The sequence below is a fragment of the Taudactylus pleione genome, unplaced genomic scaffold (assembly GCF_031769625.1).
Source record: "Taudactylus pleione unplaced genomic scaffold, aTauple2 ptg000897l, whole genome shotgun sequence".
Classification (NCBI taxonomy): domain Eukaryota; kingdom Metazoa; phylum Chordata; class Amphibia; order Anura; family Myobatrachidae; genus Taudactylus; species Taudactylus pleione.
In genome coordinates this window covers 831,152-857,050 of record NW_028285298.1, presented here as the reverse complement: position 1 = coordinate 857,050, position 25,899 = coordinate 831,152, and the positions used below count along the sequence as shown (strand labels likewise).

Here is a 25,899-nt window from a genome sequence, read left to right as displayed (position 1 = left end):
CATATAGTATGTTGCCTTGTGCTGCCACCTGGTGGCTATAATGATGTATTGATTTAACAAGTGCATTAATAAACAATTTTGGATTTGTAGTTATGTTATTGCTAATGATGTACAGAATAATCTCTGGACCACTTCTAATTAGACCGGTATATTTGAGTAATGGGATAGATTATGCATTCTCTTGTACAATGAGACAAGTTCTGATGGCAGTAGATTAAGTTCTGAGACCAGTGCTCTGACTGATGTGTGGAGGATTTAAGCCTCATCTAATATATTTTTTATGAAGACTGGCAAAGTTTTAACACAGGGCAAGCATGGTGGCACAGTGGTTCGCATTGTTGTCACATGAGCTCAGCTCCCCACCAGGGCCCGGTCTGTGTGGAGTTTGTATGTTCCCCCGCGTTTGTGTGGGTTTCAATCAAAAATATACTGGTCAGTTAATTGTATTTTGATAAAATTAAGCCTAGAGTGTGTTAGGGGAGAATTTGACTTTAGGCTCCAAGGGACGAAGGAATTAATGTAAGTGACAAATTTTCTCTGTGAAGTGCTGTGTAACATGGTGGTCAGTGCTGTATACATAACTTATGATGATGATGATAAATATTTGCAGAGGCACCTTTGGCTGTGAATCCAGCTATGTGTCTGGGGCAGGGGCGGTTTAATAGAGGAGGGGGCCTGGCTTTGTGCTAGACACTACTGTGCATGTGCAGGTCTATGGGTACATGGCGCCTGCCCTACGTTTCTGGAGACTACGCAAGCACAAATCTCCAGGAAAATGGCCGCCATGGGACGTATAATATAATATGGGTGCAGAGTGTACAGAGTGGGACAATTGTAAAATATTTTTCCACAGATTCTCAGTGAGTTGGAGATCTGTGGTATATAATAATTTCCTTTAGGCCTCTTGGTGGCCTTCCTAACAGATGCCCACCTTGGCTCGCTTTATAGCTCACTTTATATGACGACCTGTCCAGGCAAATGAACAGTTGTGCCTTTTTTGTCTTTATCGGGTTTCATTATTTTGTTGTTGGACTTGATAGCGCTCCAGGGGCATAGTAGGTAGTAATAAATCTTCTTATAATCTTACTGGTACTTTTCTTCAATATATATATTTATTTATTTTTTCCTGAGATTTGATGTAAGTGTTCTTCGCTCTTCATAATGAAGCTCTTGTTTGGAAAGGGGCACTCGCCCATCATAGGGACTCTTACAGAAAGGAGTATTTTATATTTTGAAATCCCTTAAACCTCTCTAGTACATGTGATTCCTCCAAGTTTTCGAGTGAATACTTATAAAATAAACAGATACTAATTGATGACCTACTGTATGTATGAAAGGGGTAATTTTACTAGTGCGGGTTTACAAAATAAATGGAGGTGTTGCCCATAGCAACCAATCAGATTCATTCTGCCTATCATTTGTCTGGTACATCCGGGGCACCTGTTCTGGAAGCCGGTGGAATGGCGGCGTGTATGCGTGGGGCCGCCGTTCCCGATCAGTGTTTTCCACATTTGGTGAGCGGACAAACTAGTAGGGGGGGGGAGATTTGTTTTTCATCACGCCCTGGGCTCCAAATACCCTAGTTACGGCACTGGCTCCAGGCCTCCACATACAAATAGGCCCTTCATCTTGACAGCATCTACTAGTTAATGCTTCACATTTTTCGTTTTGTGCTCTATATCTCCTTGGAAAATCTAATCTACCCTCTTAGTTATACATAAGACTTAAACTGGAACTATATTTATATCCCTGGAACCTATATTGCAAGTGTGGCCTTTATGGACCCCATAGCAACATTTTGAATGGGCCCACAACGTTCATTTTATGTTACACAGTAGCTCCCCACTTCCCATTATGCCTTCGTGCCCCCAGTTCCCATTATGCCTTAGTGCCCCTAGTTCCCAGTTATGCCACGCTATCACCTCCAGTTTAAATGATTCCACAATGAAGCACTACCCATTAACATTATGCCACACAGTGCCCCAGTACGCCCCTAATAACACTTGTTACGGGCCCAGGGGACCTATAGCAGCAATAATGCTAGTTATACCATGGAACACGCTATTTCCTTAATTTAAGTTTGGAAGGTGGACATGGACACTAGAGACATGATTGTAGTTTATTAGTAAAAAAATGTTTTACAAGGACCAGTTTTTCCACAATCCTGCATTAGCAATCCACATTCAGTATGGGAAATTGGCGTAGTCTCCAGGAATTGCCTCAGTCTCTGTGTTCATTGTGGGGTTACAGGATGGAGCGGCCATCTTTGTTTCTTGTTGTGCATGATTTAAGGACCCCACCACCTACCACACTGCTAATAGAGCCAATTATGAAATAATAAACCGTTTATTTGGACATTTTACACTTGATTACACCTATTCCTCTATGCATTCTACCCTTTTACATAATATGAGGTTGGGGAGGACTGGACAGTGCAGGAAATCCTCCAGCCGCTAATTCTAATTCTAAATAAATTCTTCGTTGTCTAGAATAAAGAACACACAGAACAACGATTTAGAAATTATACTTTAGAAGATAAACAAGTGTACTTTAAATCCACTGAAGTATTAGTATGTCCCGTATACCTACCATTTGATGGTATCCCACAGTACTCCTTGCATTCCTTCTCCGTGTAAAAGTGATTACCATTTCCTTTGCAGCCGCCATATTGGAAGGTAATACATTTCCCCAGAGTAGAGTCAAAGGCCCAGCGGTTCTGGGTTAATTTGCATGGGCCGGTCAGGATGGGTAAGCGACAGGCCGCTAGAAGGGAGAAGATGAGAAGATCAGGCTGGGACCCAAATTAGAAGATGATGGCAGTCAGTGTCACTTGTGGGAGTACCAATTATTAAGCCGTGCTTAATGGTGGAGGTGCCCATTTTGTGTAGTTGAGACCTTTATTCATGAGAATCCAGCCTATCCATTCCCAAGCAACAGTGGTATCACTGTAGCGACTCAAAGCTCAGTGGTCACTGGATCTTAGTATTAAAGGTCATGGAAAATGGGGCAAGATTTTTTTCCTATGCATTCCAGGCTTGGCTGTAACTCCCAAGAAAGGGCGTAACTTTAAAAGAAAAAAAAAAATTCTATCATTCGTAATATTTTTGTAGCCACTTGGTTGAGCTCACATGACATGCATATTTTTGGTGAGGGGTGGACATGTTATTTGGATGAATATAGACTAACTTATTACCATGAAATTATGCCAGTCGCTTGCATGTACCCACCCTCTGTTCTGCACGTCTGAAGACAATATCGTTCTGTCTCAAAGTTGTTGTAGTTTCCGAGGCAGCCGCCATAGTGGAAAGTCTCGCAGGCCATGGAAGAAGAATTGTAGAAATAGCGGAGTTTCGATCCCAAGCATGGGCCAGGAACTGGGGCCACGTGACAGGATGCTGGAAGAAAATGGAGACCTTTAGAGGGAACCACCGTGATTTCTATCATACCGTTGAGGATGCTTATTTAAAGCAGCGCTATCCATATATTATATACTGCGCTGGCAGGCTCAATATATATTATATAAATATATAATATTTATTACAATGTATCAGAGTTTCGCAATCTCCATCATTACATACAGTCCAAGTTTTAAGGATGTCCACGTGTGAGTCCAGATGGTTAAATTGACTGAGGTACTAATTAAGGGGCTTATTCATCATCTGAGGCCTCCGATGATTAAGGAATGGTCTCGCTGCGAGGGGTACTTAAGTATCCAACTCAAAGCGGGGATAGATTACACCCGAGCAATTCATCATTGCTCCGGTGCGGGGACAGATGCTCCGAAAAGCAGCTGTCCCCTCGGTTAGTATCGCAGCTACAGATATATATTGCGTAACTTACCTCCTCCCCGTCGGCCCGGCTACGCATGCGTACAGCTGCTTCAAGGGAGTCCGTGAGAAGGCGGCGGAGGGATCCCCTTTGCATCCCCGGAATTCCTTACCTTAGGAAGGAGCGGGGCTACGAGAGCAAGCGCCGTCTGAAGATGGCGCTTGTTCTCGGAAGTTTTCAGTTTTCGGAGTTTGCTGAATATCAGGGGGTTCTATCAGACCCTGTGATGATGACGAATGGCCCAGTAACCTAAATATGCGGAAACTAGCGTTTCTGCATGGTTGCCGAGCCATTTATTGTTTGATGAATAGGCCCCTCAGTCATGGAAATCCTTAAAACTTGGACTGTAATGACGGAGTTTGGAAACTCTACATTTTCTGTCTGCTACCACTACACTGCAGAGTAACTTGTGGGCCTATGAGCTTGTTATCGTATCCTTGACTAAAAAAATCTAGTTTGCATATGCAAAAGCATATTCCACAGCTGTGTCCCACCATGCAGGGTCGTACGACTTTCCTGGGGCATCTTCTATGTAAAATATGACTGTACGGAGCATTTTTGCAGATGCCACTATATAGTCCTGCCTACCATCACTTGTAGCAGCCCCTCTACTAAAATGCTGCTCGTTGTTGTCTTCAATCCCTACAGGAAAGGATCATTGGGGCGGCCACCACTTCATGTGTTGCATAGATTTGAACCTGGCTGCATCAAGATTTCCACAGCCTCTGTGGACATGCCTAGAGCAGATTGTTTCCCTCCCATCGGAAGGAGCTAAAGTTTGCACATTTGAGTCACCGCAGCATGACTAACTAAGCTGCGACTAGGGAGGGATGGCCATCGGTGCATTACCCCCAGTGGTCACCATCGATGGTAAAATTGTCCGTTAATCTTATAGTATGAAACCATCGACGGGAAGTATCAGTGATTTTGTCCAACCAATGGTCATCCCTGCTATTTTACTCACTGGACCAATAAGAGTTGGGAGGCTGTGCCGCAAGTGTCCCGTCGCCAGGGAGAAAGGGAAAAGAAAACCATTGCATCTCTGCCATTGATAACAAAACCATTGACCATCAGTAGTTATCCACCGTTGGTTGTTAACCATCGATGGTATATGGCCTTCCCTGCTTCCAAACCCTGCTACGGTGGTTGATGTGGGTTACAGCACATTCTGTACTTGAACCCTCTTATAAAACACATACACATGTTGTGAGTCAGGTGAGAGAAAACATTTAAAATATAGAATAATTTCTCCCATAGCCATGATGATGATGATGATACACCCACCGGCCCTGTTTTTGGTGAACGGGGTGTTATCCAATCCTCCGGACCCCTCCTCTTCCTCATTGGCAACTGCTCTCTGGGATCTCTGTGCGTAGAAAACAAATGTAGTTACAACTTTCCATATCAAGGGGGAGATTTATCAAATCTTCTAAAGAGTACAAGTGTAGGCGTTCCCCATGATCACCAATCCGCTTCTAGCTATCATGTTATAGAATGTAGTAGAAGATATGAGAGATAGAAGCTGATTGGTTGCTATGCTCAATACCTCCACTTGTCCTCATGCGCACAGCCGCCGGGGAGGTTGTGAGGAGGCGGCGGAGGGATCCGCTCGGATCCCTCTTCGCATCCCTGAAACTCCTTCCCATTGGAAGGAGCAGGGATCTGAGAACAAGCGCCGTCTGAAGATGGCGCTTGTTCTCGGCAGCAAACTCCGAAAACTCAGTTTTCGGAGTTTGCTGAATATCAGGGGGTCCATTTGGAACCCCTAATGATGAATGGTACGGTAACCTAAATATGCGGAACTAGCGCTTCTGATTGGTTACCGGGACATTTATCGGTTAATGAATAGGCCCCCCTAATACTGTTGTCGGACAATAATCCCTTCTGGGCATTTCCCCACATTCCTGCTCCACATCACATAATATCACCAAATACATATAAACATAGGCAGGCACCGATACCTAGGGCTAGATTTACCAAAGCTTCTAAACATGAAAAGTGGTGGTGTTGCCCATAGCAACCAATCAGATTGTAGCTATCCTTTCAGGGCCGGATTAAGGCTTGAGGGGGCCCAGAGGCAACTAAGTTGTGGGGGCCCCCTCCAAGCCACACGGCACCTGTGCCTACCCCCCTCCCCCAGCCCCATACGGAGACTCTCTCACCTGATGTCCCCGGTCGGCAGAACTGCTCCTGAGTCACGGACATGTTATGTGACGCTGATGAGGGGCCGCTCTGAGTCTGTGCTGCATGCAAAAGCGGCTTCTGAGCCCGGCCCCCACCCGGGAACAGGACACATGTTCTCAGCAGGGTCAGATTGACCCTGTGCGGGGGCCCCTCTATGTGTGGGGGCACCGGTACGACCGCCCCTGTCGCCCTCCACCTTAATCCGGCTCTGTATCCTTTCTATACTGCATCCTAGAAATTTATACATAGAATCTGATTGTTTCATCTGATATTAATTTACACACAAGAAAATAAAGAAATACTGGGCAGCTTTATTTTTACACTGCAATTTAGCGTTCAGGTAGAAGGTGCTTCTCCTTGGTGTTACCAGGGTGCCTAATTGTACCATCCAGGATTTCCTTCCACCTGTAAATAAGGCGCAGTATTTTGAGGGTGCCTGTAAATGTATCGGTCAGACTTAGAGCAAATTCTGGGCCTCGTTCGCTCTGAGCGATGTTCGCACAACTACGCATGCGTATGGTTCGCCATGCGCAAAACAGTCATTGCGGTCGGAAATCATGTGCTCGCAAAACAACGAGGGCTGCTAATTTGATTGACAGAATGTACCGTTTGTGGGTGGTAACAGGGGAAGGTGCTTGAAAACGGGGGAGTGGAGATCCGAACGCAGGCGTGCCTAACGGTCAAAACGGCGTTTAATGGGTGTGCATAATTAGTAAAGGAGCGTCATCGACCACGTCACTTGGTTGTCTTTTAGCCTGAACTGTTCGCAGTGATAGCGGTAAGTAAATCCTATCACAAGCACTGCAAGCAGTTCAGATGCCTTTCGATGTTCCCGATTAATCTAATAAATAACGGAGATGATGTGTGATGCGAACGGCAAAGAGGCGTCTTTACAAAATAGCGAGCGCATTTTTCGGACGTTCGCTCAGACATAGAAGCGTCAACACACCGCAAAGAGCGAGCGCTCAATTTAAATATCCGGCCCCTTTTTAAGAACGAGCGTCCGCAAATAGCGTCCGGGTCTGAATCAGGCCCTCAGTTTGGAATAGTAAGCCGCCCCCAGTACATTTCTCTTCATATCACAATTTACAGTCTTTCTGGGATTCCCATGACACAATTAGCAGTTTAAATTCTACGCAGCGACACATCTTGTAACAGGCCGAGAATATTTGAACCTTACCGTGTGCGTCACCTCGATGTCCCCTGGGGTGCATTCACCTGTTCAGAGACGGAAAATAAAGAGCTTTTTTTTTATTGCAGTTATGAGATCTAAACGTTTTATGAACATTTTCTTACATGACAGCCATCTTGCATTCTTTCAGAAGAGAAACCAGCTTTGCCTAGTGTTACTCTATGCAGGCACCTAAAATGTGATTTGCTGTTTGAAGGTTATGGAAGCCCCTGTGGCATCACAGCATTTATTGGGATTGGGTGGGGGGCACTTGGCAACCAGCATGAGGGGGCATATTTTGGCAGGGCATCGGCTGCTGACATGGAGAGGCAGCAGCTGGTAGCTTCTTGCCTGTGAAGCTGCCGACTGCTCCTCCATGTTTGTAATGGTCAGTGGGGGTGGCTCGGGGCTATGATGTCACAGCTCAGCACCAAACTCCCGAGAATAGATTGTACCCGCCCCAACTTCACGCTGAAGGGGAGATGTTTTAAACTTTAGAGCAGGGGTTCCCAAGCTCTATCCTCAAGGCACCCTAACAGTCCAGGTTTTAAGGATATCCATGGTTGAGCACAGATGGTTAAATCAAAGGTACTAATTAAGGGACTCAATTAAGAACCACACGCAAGCGGCTGTCCGCTCGCAAGTGGGTCGATGGTGTGCACTGCGCATGCGCCAGACGCGACGAGCGAAGGACTTTCCTTCGCTCGTTGTGTCTGATCAAAGGGGGCGTGCTGTTGATGTTGATTGACAGCACGCCCCCTTTGGTGGGCGTGCCAGGGGCGTGCCTCCCAGATCACTAGTGATGTCAGTGGGAGTGATTTTGGCTCTGATAGAGCCAAAATCACTCCGGGCCTTGCGGTTGAGAAACTCAACCGCAGGCTCCGGCTCGCAGTGGCGATGGTCGCGATGGTCAAGACCATCGCGGCCAACAACCTGCACGCTCGTATAGGCTGTGGGTGGTGACCCACAGCTATACGAGCGTCCAGGAGGACGCTCCATAATTATGGAGGTGGGCCCTGATTCAGAGCGAGCGCTCTGGTCAGAGCGTCCGGCTCTGAATCAGGGCCTAAGTCCCCTGCGTCCAAGCATGGTTATCCTTAAAACCTGGACCGTTAGGGTGTCTTGAGGACCGAGTTTGGGAACCTCTGCCTTAGAGGGAGATCAGTGGAGAAGTTGCCCATAGCAACCGATCAGCTCCTAGCTATTATTTATCTAGCACATTCCATGAAATGACAGTTAGAAGCTAATATGTTGCTATGGGTGACTTCTCCACTGTATTTCTCTCATAGGTATAATACTGTATATTTCCCCGTAAGAAATAAGTAAGGTAGATGCTTGGGGTGTTCAGACCTCCCACAGCTTGTGCGAGCGGCCAGGAGGCTGTCACGATAATCGCGGCCATCGGCCTTGCAATGAGACCCTGTGGTAGGGTCTCGGCTACCGCAAGGCTGAGTGGACTTCCTGCTCTAATAGAGCAGGAAGTCCACTACTGACATCACTAGTGATGTCAGTAGGGCCTCCCACAAATGCCAGGCGTTCCTAAGGGAACGCCTGCATTTGTGCAGCCACTCCCCCTATCCGGCTACATAACGGAGCGAGCTGTCACTCACCATCGACAGCCGTCCCGTCTTGTAGCGAGCCCCGGAGCGACTGAGCTTCAGTCGCTGGACAGGGCTCGCGCACGCTGGACGCATCGCATGTTCAGTGGGGAAACATCGAGCCGCTTGCGAGCGGCTCTGAATCAGGCCCACAGTCCTAAAAGACAAACATTCTGACAGATAAAATTAGGCAGAAAGGGACCTTTGTTGCGCAGAGTAAAGATGGATTCCTCCAGAATACCCTGCTCCAAAGCGAACTGCTTGAAGTCATCAATAAGACTTTGCCTCAGCTCCGGGGTACGCCCTAAATTAATAAAGAAAAACAGACTTTTGAGGTTATGACATTGGGGGCATAGTGAAATGTCATTAAGTGTTGTCCCAAAATTGATGTGTTTCACTATGTAACATCTCTAACCTTTGGTGAACTAGGTGGGGAGTACACGCACTTCACACATGTGTACTCACTGCGCTAGTGCTCGCCGCTCTAAACTGCCATCACTATGCAAACTACCAACGTCGCAACTACACGAAGCAGCAACTTGCGCGCAGTATTTTTTAAAAAAGTTTATAGGAGTTTAAAAATCTTTGTGGGGTATGTCACACCCCATCTAGTTCACAGAAGGTTATACTAAGGCTAAGGGGTACATTTACTAAAGTGAGAGTTTTTAGAAGTGAGTTTTAAAAGTGATGTTGCCCCATACATGCCTATCCTCCCGGTTTTCGCGGGAGGCTCCCGATTTTTCGGGTAACCACCCGCACCCCCGGAAGGGTAGGCATTTCTCCCGCATTCTGCCCACTTCCTAGTGAAGTGGGCAGAATGAGGAGAATACCCGCGTCGATCGCGGGTCTCCGTGAAGGGGGCGGGACTTAAGATGTGATTCTGCATGAATCACAGCATTTGGCCCCGCCCCCTATGTAAATTTCACCCAATCGCTGCAGTTTTGCCACGAGGGGGCGGGGCTTAATTACACACATCGTTGGCCCCGCCCCCATCGGCCCCCTGCTGCTTCTCTTACCCGGGCTTCTCCCGGGAAGAGATTCTAAAAGGTAGGTAAGTATGTGTTGCCCATAGCAACCAATCAGATTCTACTTAACATTTTAACTAGAACCTTCTAGAAGATAATAGCTAGAATCTGATTGGTTGCTATGGATAACATCTCTTCTAAAACTCACTTCTAAAAACTCACACTTATGCTGGGCATACACGGCAAGATAAAATGTCTGTCAGACCGACAGACATTTTATCTGGCCGGCTGCCAGCCGCAGATGTCCGCGGCATACACTGTGAGAGAAATCTCAGTGTATAGCCCGACATCTGCGCTCCGCCCCCGGGGGAGGAGACATTTCCCTGTTCCTTCCGTAGGAAGGAACACAGGAAATGTCTGTCTGTCGGCCGCGCTGGGCATACACTGCCCGATGCGGCTGACAGTTACCGGGTAAATATCGCATCGGACGGGCATGCTGGACAATCCAGCATGCCCGACCGAGCAATATTTAACCCTCGGTCGCCCACCCCCACGCTACAATTATCGCGGCGATCCGCCGAAATCGGGCGGATCATCCCGATAATTGCAGCGTGTATGGCCAGCGTTAGTGTCGTCTTGAGTGCTGGATCACAGAGCGTATTGGGATTATTCTCCAACATAAATTGGCGTACTCGGTGGTATATAAGCAAAGGTATAAATGTACAGTCTGAAGTAAGTCCGTTCTCAAAACACACACAGCCGCTCCCTGCCACAAAATATTGGAGGTAACCTCAATGATGTCATCCTGTGTGTAGCTGAGGTCTGTTTGCTGAGCACATACTGTATGTAAATTCAGACAGATGAGCACAACTGGGTCTGTATTTTAATCTAGGCAAAAAAGTAACTTTGCACCTTGGTAAAACCATGCTACACTGGGAGGCGCGTATCCCAATTGTATTGTAAAAATACAGCTGGGCTACATGCAAAAGCCGCCAGTATTACTCCTCATGCAAAAATAATAAATTTATTCGCCCCCTTGTATTGCAGTATATTTTGTTCCAGAAAAAACGTTAGATATTTTTCCAACTCAGAATAAGCCCCAATGTTTCCAGTTACTATGCAAATATCAGCGAGTGTTTGCTGTCTAAGGTGGCCTTTATACCCAAGGGCACTAGAGAGGCAAATTTAGAGGCAGATTAATAGTTTTGGGGGGGATTTAACAGTTAATTATTCTCAAAATTAAAGTTTTGTCATCTATTACTTCATGATCCGACCCCGATTCCTGTAAATAGATTATATTGGGGTTGGAAGAACTATATCTGTGTGAAGGACAATCCTTAAAACCATACTCACCGTACAATTTAACCGTTGTGGTTGTTTCGCCTTTCTTCGTTTTCCTCATCAGCAGCGTTAAATACTCATAATAATTGGTAAAGACGACATAAGTCTTGAATTGTGCATTGAATTCTGTAGGGAGGACAAGAAGGTACTGAGTGCGGTAATCCATGTGGGAGACGCTGTGTACTGATTGTAGTAACGAATTGTAATTGGCCAAACCCTGACCAGTTCTTGTCAGAGATCTTCCAGTTGTATGTGCGGTAACTAAAGTAATGGAGGTCGGGGCGGTTTTTGAGGTACGTTTTGGAACTTACTTTCTATGACGTAATTAAATTTCCCAGGAACATCTGTTTTCTCATATGAGGTATTAAATTGGGAGCATTTTCCACGTCTGTAAGGAGGGAAAAGTAACAGAATGGGTGAATTACCTATTATTTTATTTCCTTCACTATTCATATGCACTTGTAGCATTTTAAAATGCAAAATCTGGTCAAAATAACACAGTCCCCCAAGCCCCGCCCAGATCTGGCCGCGTTCATGTTAAGTTACACCCACTTTCTGATGAGTTACGCCCCTTCACTGGTTCAATATTTGGGACATTCCCGCCAACTAGTAGGCCTGCTAATGCTTTGGCATTTTTTTTTTTAGGAAAAAACCCTCCCTATCCCCAAAGGCCCCTTGTCGGTGATTGCATCCGCTGGGTATGCCCGGCAATCATCTTCGCTGGTCTCTGGTAAAGACATCACCATGCAAATCGTGGTGAAGACAGGACTATTTATTTAACAAGTACACAGGTGGTTAAATCAAGTTGACAGGTACTGATTAAGCCGCCTGCTGCCAAACATGGATATCTCAAAAACCTGAGCTGTTGGGGAGCCTTGAGGACTGTGTTTGGGAAACTCTGTAGGCACTAGTTCAAGTGTTAAGTCCACCGTTTGTGTGTGTGTGTATGTGTATATATATATAAAATTTATTTTCCCTAATACTGATTGTTAATGAAATAAATTAAATGAATTTAAATAAATAAATAAATTATTAAATGCAAATTTAATTAATACTAAATATATTTTACAATACAATATTATATATTTTTAATTAAGAATTACATTGACATTACTGTTTAAGGTTACAAAAAAAAAATCACTCCTGTTCCAAATTACACCTCCAGATCATTCTGATAAATTACAGAAGCAATGAGGCAAAAAAAAAAAAAAACCAGAAGATTTTGCTGCATATGAAAATTCACGCAATTCAATTAATTTCTATGGTACTGGAACTGTTCTGCGTTATCACTAATGTAAAAAAAACACTGCAACAAAAATGAGATACAATGTAAATATAATACATCTGAAAACATAAAAATGCAATAAATACACAAAAAAAATTAAAATTAAAACATTTTAAACAGCATTTTTATTGCAAAACAGCTTTGTTACATATGCCCCTAAGGGGGAGATGCATGATACCAAAGAGAAAGAGTGGATAAGGTCACGTTTTCCAGGTCACCCAGCAGGTGTATTCATTACTCACTGACACATTTTATAAGATCCACAGGTGGAGCTAATTATTTCACTTGCGATTCTGTGAGGAGACCTGGAAAACATGCACTGTTTTGGGTTCTGAGGTCCGAGTTTGAGGTTAAATATACCTTAAGCCAGTGGCTCCCGAACTCTGTCCTCATGGCACCCTAACAGTCCAGGTTTTCAGGATATCCATACTTGAGCACAGATGACTTAATTAGTACCTCAGTCATTTTTAATTATACCATCTATGCACAAGCATAGATATCCTGAAAACCTGGACTGTTAGGTTGCCTTGACAACCGACTTTGGGGATTCACTGACTTTTTACTTACAAATTACAATTAATGCAAGTGACAGTCTCGGGAACACATACAATCATGATTTATACATGGTTTTATTTTATACCATTGGATTAGGAAATAGGTTTGTGGTAAGAGGTGCCCTGTAATTGTAGGAAGATTTGTACCTCATCCTTGTGCTGATGACTTGGATCTCATTGTCCGTCTGACCCTCGCTGAGCTCCAGAGTCCCCACGTCAAAACTGTCCTTGTACAGTGTGACCCATTTACACGTGGAGCCGATGGCAACATCATACCACTTTCCGAAGATCTGATAGCGACATAAGGTGAGGTGAGAGATCCTGGCAAACGTTACCCCGTCATTTAGCCATTTAAGGGCCTATTTAGCAACAAGCCACAATACTTGCAATATTTTATTTCTCCCCTCATGCTACATTGGTAAATTAAGTTATAATAACATTAAGTAATCTCTGCAGAATATGAATAATCTCTGGCCAAGGCAACTGAGCAATATTCATCTTCTGGCCTGGAGCAGAAAGGGTTAACTTGCGTCTTCGCCTGGGCTGGCCTCGGGGGGGGGGCCAGTTTGCGGGTAGTGGAGCTGAAAGGTTTGGTCTTTCACTTTGACTGATTAAAAACATCAAAGCTGCGTACACACATAACGATGTTAGTAAGCATCGATTTTATTGAATGTTTTTCGGCCAGATTTTCCCTTGAAAAAGTGAACGACAATCGTTTATATAAAATCATTGGTTACTAAATGAATGAACGATTTTCATGAACGATGAACGATTTTTTTAATCATGCATACAGTGAATGGACATTGGACATCATTCATCGTTCATTCTGTACAACATGAACGATTTTCTAAACGAAGATCGTTTGTTGGACAGTCAGAATGAACGATAAACTACAAATGGGAATGCGCATGAACGATTATCGTTCACCTTAAAAAGATGAATGATTTTATAAACGATTTAACGATAACGTCGTCGTTCTAGTTAAATCGTTCAAAAAATCATTGTGTGTACGCACCTTCATTATCTAGACAGGGCTTAGTAAAGCTGCTGCTATGGAACTACACGATCCAGCATGCCCTGCTAGCAGGTGCAAAATGTGGAGAGGCTCAGTCAGTGCTTATAGAGCATATGGAGGTACAGCGCAGTCCTGTAGTAATTTGTGGGAAGAAGAGTTTTGCCATCGGAAATGATTATTAGAAGTCTATCGGTTTGTCAGTGCTGGTCACGTGTATCGCTACGCTACCAATAACGAAACTCCTCACTTCCCTAATCTCTAAGTTGTTCTTAACGACATTTAGGTACGATTCAATGTCTGAGCGATGTGTGGTCACGTGTGCGTCTGCGCCGCAGATTTTCCTGCGCAATTCTGTGAGTGCTGGTGGTCGCGAGTTGGCAGCTAAATGCTCCAGACTCCGGCAACTCGCAGCAGTCATTCTGAATTTATTTCCCCTTTAACATTGTAAGGCAGGGCCCTTTTACCTCTTTCTACGTCTATCACCCGGACCCGGTCTTATATTTAACACTGCTTTGTTCCCTATTATAAAGTGTAACAGACTATACATGCGCTATATAATACCCCTTTTACACCAGAGCTAAAACCAGGGATATTGCCCTGTGAAACCCTGGAGTGTAAACAGCGTGATCCGGGTAACGATGACCTGGCGCGCGCCGCATGCCGGCCGATTGCCCGGCTTCAGTGGCGCTTGGAGATGACGTCCTCTCCAAGCATCCACTTCCACGCCGGAAGACCCGGGTCATTGCAGACGCGGCTCTGGTGCGAACGGCGCCGACTCTGGGATATCCTGGGTGTGCGCCAACTAAAAGTATCGCCGTATTCAATTTCAAGAGGCGGAAAGTCAGTGCAATGTAATAGGCGAAAAAGTTTTGCCTATGAAGAGCAGGCGGAAAAAAGTGCGGAATTGGGGTTTTGGGGTGCAATGTTGCGGGAGCCCCCCTGCAGCCTTCAGACAGCCCCCCAAAGGTAAACTGTGTCAATTTTTTTTTTTTTTAAAAAGCACTTAACACGACCCCCCAAAAAACCAACATTTTGGGGGCGAAGTTAAAAACTAGCGAACTAGACTCCAGGGGGGTCCCCAAGTATGCCCCAGGTGTTTTTTTTTTTCATTACAGGTGTTTGCGGCAGGTGGATTTTTCACGATTTTTTCTACTTAACTTTAGCAACTTTTAAATATGCTGACCCCCATTTTCAAGCACCCCAAATTTGCTGGGATAAGTTATCTGCAAAAAAACCTCCTGAATACTATTCTTCATCACTTATACAAAAACGCTATTTAGCAGCTATTGAGCCCGTTTAAAAACACCAAATACCTTCAGCAAGCCAAATCGGGGGGTACCATAGCTAACCGCCATGTCAGAGCATCTTTTGGGGGGTGTCAGGCTGATTTCCCCAAATCTGACATGACTTTCCACTTGTTTCAGTTTCGCCGGGTCCCATTTTCACCCACTTTCAAATTGAATACAGGGATAAGCGGGCACGCGCGCAATACTTTTCTGCCTGCAAAACAGGCGAAAAGTCCGGGAGGCGGAAAAGTATCGCAGGTCATAGTGAGTCTAACCAGCGACATCTTCCATATGAGTCCCTCATCTGATCACAACTGAGTCTCCCTAGAGCAGGGGAGATCCAGTGCAGATTATGAAAGCCAGCTGCCGATTGGAGGATAGCTAGAGACGCTGAAGGTGATCTCCAGAGATCCTAGCTAATACCTCAGTGCCTGGACTTGCTAATACTGAGGTTAATTTCTATAATAATATGGATATTCATTCCATCCTTTGCAAATCATATCTTCAATCAGCTAGATGACTTGGAGATTGTCTTTCTATATTCCTATTTTCCCTGCTCTCTGGTGGAAAATGGGTTTGTATTTCAATTGGTAACAGTAAAACAAAAAAAAAACACAACAACAATAATTATCACACATCAAAGTCGTAAAGACGTATCCATCAGGATATAGAACACCTAATATAAATAACACATACACAAATTGCAGAGCAAAGCAGAGAAAAATAAAAAAAATTTTTTTACAGCATATATAATATATAAGTATATGAAAAAAAAAGAGAATAATAAACTCAGTGCAGAATAGAATCAAAGAGGGGAGAGAGAGGGCGGGTGCCGAGTGCTGTACACTGATTGGACGGAACACGCCACAGCGCTTGTGAGCGCTGTTCAACAGAAGCCAGCGCCTGGAGAGTTCATTTAAGGGAAACGAACGGTAAGTTATCATTACCGTTCGTTAGTAAATAATGGTTGCAATAGGACAAAGTGGCATTTACCATGTGCAACGAGTTTTAACAGCTGAAACTCGTTTGAAAATGGAGCCCATAATGTGGAAACCTCCATTCCCAATATGCATTAAATAATCATATATAAACAGCATAGAGCAAGATCCAGCCATAGGGCCATATTCAATATGGGGCGAAAAGTCAGAGGTCGGACTTTTCGCCCTCATCGCCGTTTTAGCAGGGGAAAACGGACCCCGGCAGAAAGGTACGTATTGAAAAGTCCTGGGAATTTTTGGGAAATCATCCTGGCACCCCCCTAAAGATGGTCTGACATAGGGGATCACTATGGGTACCCCCGACTTGGCCTGCTGAAGGTAGTCGGGGTTTTTAAATAGCCGCGGCAGGTGCATAAATGCGCCTGTGAAGAAGTGTTGAAGAATAGCATTTATGTATTATTTTTTTTGGGGGGGGATATAACTATGCCCATCAAATTTGGGGTACATGAAAATGGGTGCAAGCATATTTTTAAGTCCTATAGTAATTTTTTTTTTTAATTCTTCAAAAATGCACCTGCCGCTAATACCGCATGCTAGAAAACACCTGGCGCATATTTGGAAACCCCTCTGGAATCAATTTCGCTATTTTAGAACTTTGTCCCCCATTTTTTTTATCACCACCACAATAAAAGTAAATTTTTGGGGGTGCCCAGAGGACATTTTTTTTTTTAAATTTACATTGAAAACCTTTGGGGGACATTACAAGGGGTGCAGGCTACTTTTTAATACTTCATACCCCAAAACCCCAATTCTGCACTTTTTTTCACCATGTATTACATGGCTAAAACTTATCCCTGTTTATTAAGAAAGACTTTTCGCACCTGTGAAAAGTCTTTGAAATTGAATACGGGGATAATTGAAACAGGCGAAAATGGCGTCAATGACGGCTTTTTGCAGCCTATTTGAATACCCCCCTGAGTCTGACTCCTAATCAATAAACGTAACATAAAATTTAGAGTCTAGGAAACGTATGGTGATCCGGCGGCATGTATTCGCAGTTTCTGAAGGCGCAGTCAAATAACCTGTATCAAGTGATTCTAAAAAGTTACCACTCTGCGTTTAAGCATCCCTTTTGTATTTACGGCCCATAAGATAGGAAAAAACAAATATTAGATTATATGAATATATTAAAAATAATAGTAATAATAATATATTAACCTGTTACTAACATTACACTGATTTTACAATTTTTTGTATTTTATTGTTAAGCATTTTGTTGCTGTCGCATTGCTTACCCTTGTGGCCTCAAAATTCTCCTGGGTGGGGACGTCGGTCTGCGCTGGGTTAGCGGTCACTGTTGCCAGGACAGCAGCCAGGAGAAGTAAATACATCTTCGTGGTCACTGTTGGAGCCTCTGGTTCCCCTTGGAGAGAATCTGCTGTGGACACACTCTCTGCTGGCTGTAAACTTGATGTGGTGAGGTTCTCGCTGGGGCTAGAAATCTGTACACAGGATCCAATGTCTCATCAGAAAATCTGACCAATAGCCAAGACCGTATTGATCAAAACTTATAGCTCCCACCCACCTGCCTAGATCATGTCTCAATACTGGGGGGGCTTACAGGTGGACTGGAGTCAGCAGAAGGGACTGCAAATCAATAACACTCATCCTTTCACTTTTTAAATTGTTTACCTTCGGCCCATGACAAGGTCCATATGTTGAAAGCAAAAGTCTGAGATTAAGTGTAGCACCTGCTGGTGGTGTAGGTGCACTGCAACATGCACCGACCTCTTCCTCAGGTTCCCCTGACTAGCCCAGACTCTCTTGGGTCCCCTGCACCCCTTTTGAAACCAGTTTCATGGGTGCAGCGTGCACACAACTGAAGCTAATAAAATGGGCTCCAGGCAATCACTTGATAAGCTTCCTCCATTAACAAACTCCTGCAACTCGCACTTAATAGTTTGACAGTGATTCACCGGTTCTGCACAAGAGCTGACGTCCCCTCACCTTGGGAATTGTATCTCTGCCTCCGGACCTCTTCGCCATACTTCTCCGCAACTCTCCTGATCCCCCAACATTAGGTCGTTCTTCTCCCCGCCCCACCAGTTCCATCAGCCTTGGCATGTACTTGATGTCTCTGCAGGGCTCTTGCCGGTCTCCCACTAGGAACTGTGGCCATTGTCTCCATCAAACCTTTCTCATTGCCCCCACTGTCCATGTTTGGGTTAGCGGAAATACGGTCGACCACTAGGCAACGCTATTATGTGTTTGTTTACCTGAAATGGGCTCAAACTATTTTTCATGCCAGAACGGGCTCTCCAGGACTAGAGCACCTCCAGAGAATTTTTATCTCCTCCAATCCCACCAATAGCTCCTCAGTGATAGTACTCTCAAGTCCTCTAAGGGGTTCTGTCCAATAACCTTTGCTTGGCTTGAGGCCTTACAAGGAGAGATTGAAAATGGTCTTTTATGGAATGGCAAACTTGGTGGATGGTCCAATAAGAATATTAGTGTGAGTGAATATTACATGGCGTTGTTTGTTATATTAGAAGATAACTTGGGGAAACTTTTGCAAATGGGGGGAGGGAGGGTAAAGTTATATAAAATCGTGCTCCGCCCCAGCGGCTGTCTGGGGAAGCGCGGTCAGGCCATGAATTCGCAAAAGTTATGTACCTGGAATATGCTGCTGCCAGGTCACCTCAGCCCACCCCTGCCCCACCCCACCATCCCCTTTCCCCATTAAGTTGTCACACTACAAGTGTTAACAGGAATACGTAGTTACAAAGTAGTTTACGGGAAGAGGCACCGTGTTGGAGCCGGCTTGCCTCCCGGGCAACTACTCCATGAAAGACCATTATGCATACCCAAAAGGTTGCTGACAACCAGCTGGGATGCGGTGAGGATCCTGTCAAGCGGGATGCCGTCTGCCTGAACACCGGCATTGGAATAGAATGTCAAAACAACACCGGCGCTGAAATCCCGACATGACTCGGGATGCTGAAGAGGCATGAATGTTGCTAACTGGCTGGTTGGGAGTCGGTATGAAATACCGATGGACGGATTGCCGGATGTCAGTACACTGACAGCGGTATCCCGATGGTTCAAATCCCGACAGGGGAACGGTAAGCAATGTTCCCCTGTCATATTTACCCCCTAACCCTCCTTTCCTGTACCCTAATACTAACCCTCCCTACCCCGCACCCTGACCTTAACCCTCCTGGTAAGTTCCTAACCCTAGCCCTCCCCCCTGGTGGTGCCTGAACCTAACCCTCCCTGCAGTTCTGCTGCGAAAATATACTAATGTTTCCGTTCACAAAGACAGTATATAGACGCCCACTAGTCTACCGTTATCTCACGTCCGTAAAACCTCGCAGATCTGCGTATACATCAGTAACATCGACCCGTCATGAAGAACTACAGCAGCTTTGACCTGTCTCACAAATTGCTAACCTTGCCGCACGCAGTGAGTACACAAGCTGCATATGCCATAGCAATAGCTAATTTATGCACGCCCAAGTAACTGCGTTCTAACAGACAGACGCGCCTGCGTTTCTATGACCACTCCCTTGTCACCACCCCCAAATGGTGATGTCCAGTCACTCAATCTGCAGTGGCTTTCCATCTGCGTACGTGATCGTAGTGCGATCGCAATGCTAACTAACACGCGCACTGATGCATGAGCAGTACGCACCATCGGACGATCTGCGTACACAGTTGCAAATGCGATCCGTAATGAATCAGGCCCTAATAGTTGATCCAGTTAGATGTTAAGGATGACCATCGATGGTTAGCAATCATCCTTGGTTTGCCACCGATGGTCAGTTTTGCCATCAATGATGGAGGTCTGATGGTTCTCCTGTTCCCTGTTTTATGTGTGTCCCCACATCCCGTCTCTGCGCAGCACAGCGGCGCCTCACAAATCAACCACAAAAATGGTTATCTATAACAAAGTGGTCAATTACTTTTCCTGTCCCGTCCTCTTAACCTCTGACCTCCTGTGTTTACCCCCCAACAATCATTAACAAGTACAAATCAAAGAGCAAAATTCAAAGACTTCCCTGGTGCATTACTAGGATCTATAACAAATCATCATTAACAACTGATCATTTATAAATTCAATAATCCCAGATTAATATTGGTATTAATCTTAACCTTAAATTCCACATTGCCCTACACAGACTAGGATGATACAGTAACATGCTGTCCAACAGACCCATCCGAATGGATCAATATAGGATGGCTAAATCCATCCAGCTAATTACGTACATTAGCGCACATGTGGCGTTTATAGACTGACCAAATGTGAGACAATCTTTTTTTTTTTTTAATCCTTTAGGGGTACTCACTTTACCCCCATCCCCATCCATAGGACTGAAGATCCAGCCCGGCTGAACCTGAACCATCAGGTATTTGGAAAGTTTGGCCTTGAAAATAAATATTTGTACAAATTAAAATTAATAATAGTATACTAGTCGGTGACCCAAAATAAATTTTTTATATTTTTTTAATGAGGTCTTTTGTTTTGGTCTGTAAAACGCAAGTGAAGAACACCTAGGAGTCTCATAGCCATATAGGTGAGTGTGGGCAGGATGTACTAAACTGCAGTTTTGGGGGGTTTTACCGCATTTTTCAAACTCTTATTGGGAGAGCTGTCCTTTGCGATTTTAATCGCATTTCTTAGTACATACCGGGGCAATTTACCACGGTATGTACCCGATAAGGGGTGAGATGTACCGCATTGCGGATGCGATGCTTAGTATATCCTGCCCTGTGTGCTGTATAGGCCTGATCTGGAGTCCCACTCTATTCCGATATTGATGCAGGTGACCAAAGTCTTAAGTACTGCGCATGCCTCTAAGTCACACTTCGCATGCGTTGATTGCGTTCTGACTGTTACCGCACCGAGACTCAGGACGAATTTTGGCGCAGGGTGTGTGGTTTTTATGTTGCAGGATTGTTACAGACAGTGGCGGCAGCTAAGATGCACAGGTAAGGTAAGATGTTTTGTACTTTCATTGTATCCTGAAGACAGTTTGAAGTGGTAAACTGAAACGCTGACAAATCACCGTGAGTCTGGACTCATTTATGGAACCTGAGTGCCGCACCTGCGGGGTTTCTGGGAGTACCATTGTTGTGGAGGCACCGGGTCAAGTAATAGTATTTTTACACTGTGAGTGGCGGATGAACGAACGTGTGTGTGTATATATATATATATATATATAATATAATATATATATATATATATATATATATATATATATATAGTATCTAACCATTGGGTTTGCAAATAACTATGACTCAGACCCTATCTCTCTCCCCAGCAATTTTTTTTTATTGTCATCATGGATTCTAGGGGGTATATTAACTAAAGTGCAGGTTTATAGAAGTGTAGATGTTGCCCTTAGCAACCAAATAGATTCTACTTATCATTTATCTAGCACCTTACCCACACTTTAGTAAATATACCCCTAAATGTCTAGAAATGCATTAAACCTCCTAAAGAGGACAAAATGGAGGTGTTTCACATAGCAACCAATCAGCTCATATATATATTATATATATATATATATATATGTGTGTTTTAGTACATTCCATGGGCATTTCAAGAGAGGCATGTGCAGTCCCCGTCCGGGGCCCCCTCCTATCTCTCCAGCGGCCAGCAGCGCTGCAGCGGTAGACTCTGGGCTCTAGTCTGTTCCCAGAGTCTACAGCGGCAGCCATTTTCCTGGTGTTTTCCATATGCACATGCGCAAAACACTGGGAAAATGTTCGCGGCAGCCATTTTCCAGGCGTTTTTTACAGTGCTGACCCAAACGCCAATGTGGGACTTCCAGAGCGGTAAGTATAATATGGGTGCAGGGTGTGTGGTGTGGGCCCCCCTGGACCCATTATAAATACGCCCCTGGTGCATTCTATAAAATGATGGGCATTAGCTGATTGGTTGCTGTGGGAATTGGGAAACCCCATCACTTGTCCTCTTTAGCATATTTAATACAGCATGTCCCCCCCAGAAGCTTATAACATAACATAGCTGGCAAGAATCACCTCTAATAGAACCAAAGATAAATAGTAATTTTTATTGTGCAGTTTGTCCCAATTTAAAAACAGGGACAATTCCAGGGACTACAGCCGGGGCCAAAAGTTATGAGAATGACACAACTATTGGTTATCACATAGTTTGCTGCATCAGTGTTTTTAGACCTTTTTGTCAGATGTTACTATGGCATACTGTCAGATGTTACTGTGGTGTACTGTCAGGTGTTACTATGGTGTACTGTCAGGTGTTACTATGGTATACTGTCAGATGTTACTATAGTATACTGTCAGGTGTTACTATGGTATACTGTCAGGTGTTACTATGGTATACTGACAGATGTTACTATGGTGTACTGTCAGGTGTTACTATGGTGTACTGTCAGGTGTTACTATGGTGTACTGTCAGATGTTACTATGGTATACTGACAGATGTTACTATAGTATACTGTCAGGTGTTACTATGGTGTACTGTCAGGTGTTACTATGGTAAACTGACAGATGTTACTATGGTGTACTCTCAGGTGTTACTATGGTATACTGACAGATGTTACTATGGTATACTGTCAGATGTTACTATGGTGTACTGTCAGGTGTTACTATGGTGTACTGTCAGATGTTACTATGGTATACTGTCAGGTGTTACTATGGTATACTGTCAGGTGTTACTATGGTATACTGTCAGGTGTTACTATGGTGTACTGTCAGGTGTTACTATGGTGTACTGTCAGGTGTTACTATGGTGTACTGTCAGGTGTTACTATGGTATACTGTCAGATGTTACTATGGTATACTGTCAGATGTTACTGTGGTATACTGTCAGGTGTTACTGTGGTATACTGTCAGGTGTTACTATGGTGTACTGTCAGATGTTACTATGGTATACTGACAGATGTTACTATGGTATACTGTCAGGTGTTACTATGGTGTACTGTCAGGTGTTACTATGGTGTACTGACAGATGTTACTATGGTGTACTGTCAGGTGTTACTATGGTATACTGTCAGATGTTACTATGGTATACTGACAGATGTTACTATAGTATACTGTCAGGTGTTACTATGGTGTACTGTCAGGTGTTACTATGGTAAACTGACAGATGTTACTATGGTGTACTGTCAGGTGTTACTATGGTGTACTGTCAGGTGTTACTATGGTGTACTGTCAGGTGTTACTATGGTATACTGTCAGGTGTTACTATGGTGTACTGTCAGATGTTACTATGGTATACTGACAGATGTTACTATGGTATACTGTCAGGTGTTACTATGGTGTACTGTCAGGTGTTACTATGGTGTACTGACAGATGTTACTATGGTGTACTGTCAGGTGTTACTATGGTATACTGTCAGATGTTACTATGGTATACTGACAGATGTTACTATAGTATACTGTCAGGTGTTACTATGGTGTACTGTCAGGTGTTACTATGGTAAACTGACAGATGTTACTATGGTAAACTGACAGATGTTACTATGGTGTACTGTCAGGTGTTACTATGGTGTACTGTCAGGTGTTACTATGGTGTACTGTCAGGTGTTACTATGGTGTACTGTCAGGTGTTACTATGGTATACTGTCAGGTGTTACTATGGTGTACTGTCAGGTGTTACTATGGTGTACTGTCAGGTGTTACTATGGTATACTGTCAGGTGTTACTATGGTATACTGTCAGGTGTTACTATGGTATACTGTCAGGTGTTACTATGGTATACTGTCAGATGTTACTATGGTGTACTGTCAGATGTTACTATGGTATACTGTCAGGTGTTACTATGGTGTACTGTCAGGTGTTACTATGGTGTACTGTCAGGTGTTACTATGGTGTACTGTCAGATGTTACTATGGTATACTGTCAGGTGTTACTATGGTGTACTGTCAGATGTTACTATGGTATACTGTCAGATGTTACTATGGTGTACTGTCAGGTGTTACTATGGTGTACTGTCAGATGTTACTATGGTATACTGTCAGGTGTTACTATGGTATACTGTCAGATGTTACTGTGGTATACTGTCAGATGTTACTATGGTATACTGTCAGATGTTACTGTGGTATACTGTCAGATGTTACTATGGTGTACTGTCAGATGTTACTATGGTATACTGTCAGATGTTACTATGGTGTACTGTCAGATGTTACTATGGTATACTGTCAGATGTTACTATGGTGTACTGTCAGATGTTACTATGGTATACTGTCAGATGTTACTATGGTATACTGAAGTAACATTACAGCATTTCATAAGTGTCAGAGGCTTTTATTGACAATAACATTAAGTTTATGCAGAGAGTCATTAGTTTTCAAGACCTCTGCAATTCGCTTCTGGGCCACATACTGACTGATGGCCGCCCATTCTTGCCTAATCAATGCTTGGAGTTTGTCACAATTTGTGGGATTTTGTTTGTACACCCGCCTCTTGGGGATTGACCACAAGTTCTCAATGGGATTAAGGTCTGGGGAGTTTCCTGGCCATGGACCCAAAATTTCTATGTTTTGTTCCCCGAGCCACTTAGTTATCACTTTTGCCTTATGGCAAGGTGCTCCATCATGCTGGAAAAGGCATTGTTCCTCACCAAACTGTTCTTGGATGGTTGGGAGAAGTTGCTCCTGGAGGATGTTTTGGTGCCATTCTTTATTCATGGCTGTGTTCTTAGGCAAAATTGTGAGTGATCCCACTCCCTTGGCTGATCTATGCTAATCGGCTGTCTAGAGACAGAAGCGGCAAGTGAGTGTCACCTCCCAGTACAATTAGCTATTTCAGTGTACCGTGTTGATCCTCCACAAGTACAGTACTGGTACAGCTAGTCGGTGACATATTGGTTTCAAATCGCCCATTCAAGTGTCGTATATGGAACCAGTATACATCAATCAGTTTAGTTGCCTACATTAAAATCTAGGACTGGACTCATTCTCCAAATTATAACTGGAATGGGATTTTCTGATTTGAGATCCTTTTCAACACTACAGCCTTATATCAATCACTGTGACGGGCTTAATTTGAACCATATCATTGATTAACATCGATAGGAAGAGTTATTAATTTATGACAGACAATTGATTCTGTCCACCCAGGAATCTTTCAAGAATTCTTGGACACAATAACTATTACATGGGTTGTGCACTACAGCCCCGAATCATGTGGGTTTAATAGTTTCTATGTTGCAATTTGTATCCAAGTTATTGGGATACAACGTCACCACAGGAGTCTGATCAACTCCAATCTTTTGATACAAATGTGATATATATATATATATATATATATATATATATATATATATATTTTTTTTTTCTGTTTTAACTCAGATACTAAGATTGGGTATTAGAAGAGCTATATGTCTCCCTCTCTCATATATATATAGTACCTTTTATGTCTATAAATGTATGTTTATGCAAATTGTTTTTTTATATATTTTTTATTATTCAAGTGTAATTAAAATACATTCTATGCTTATCCATATGTGTTATTACCTTATGTCCCAGCATAAGTATTAGAGCGCAGTTTATCCTATTATCTGTCATGGCCGTACAACTGTTTTTTAAAAAGCCCAGACCTAGAACTGTTTGTGGAAATGAGTGACGGCTGGCACCTATGAAGATGGCTGCTGCCCAGCCTGGCACCTTCACCCCAAATAACAGCCTAATAATAATAAATGACACAACTCTGTTTTGTTGAATTGTTTTATTCCTCTTTGAAAGGGA

At 43.8% G+C, this 25,899-nt stretch overlaps 1 protein-coding gene across 1 annotated transcript; it reads right to left on the bottom strand.

The window, feature by feature from the left end:
* Nucleotides 1-2,205: 2,205 nt before the first annotated feature.
* AMBP (alpha-1-microglobulin/bikunin precursor) lies at nucleotides 2,206-17,615 on the bottom strand. Its single transcript, XM_088459133.1, has 10 exons — nucleotides 17,461-17,615; nucleotides 13,074-13,216; nucleotides 11,399-11,475; nucleotides 11,100-11,213; nucleotides 8,984-9,085; nucleotides 7,193-7,230; nucleotides 5,113-5,194; nucleotides 3,228-3,395; nucleotides 2,590-2,763; nucleotides 2,206-2,485 (listed from the first exon to the last, which is right to left on the bottom strand). The coding sequence occupies exons 1-10, from the start codon at nucleotides 17,554-17,556 to the stop codon at nucleotides 2,466-2,468; spliced, it is 1,014 nt and encodes a 337-aa protein (XP_088315259.1). The 5' UTR covers nucleotides 17,557-17,615; the 3' UTR covers nucleotides 2,206-2,465.
* Between the last annotated feature and the right edge of the window lie 8,284 nt (nucleotides 17,616-25,899).

Coding starts and splice junctions, on each gene's coding strand:
- AMBP (XM_088459133.1), bottom strand. CDS start 17,556: ATGTATTTACTTCTCCTGGCTGCTGTCCTGGCAACAGTGACCGCTAAC. Junction 11,476..13,073: donor GTCATCAGCACAAGGATGAG/GTACAAATCTTC, acceptor CCCTCCTTACAG/ACGTGGAAAATGCTCCCAAT. Junction 2,486..2,589: donor CTGTGGGATACCATCAAATG/GTAGGTATACGG, acceptor TCTTTATTCTAG/ACAACGAAGAATTTATTTAG.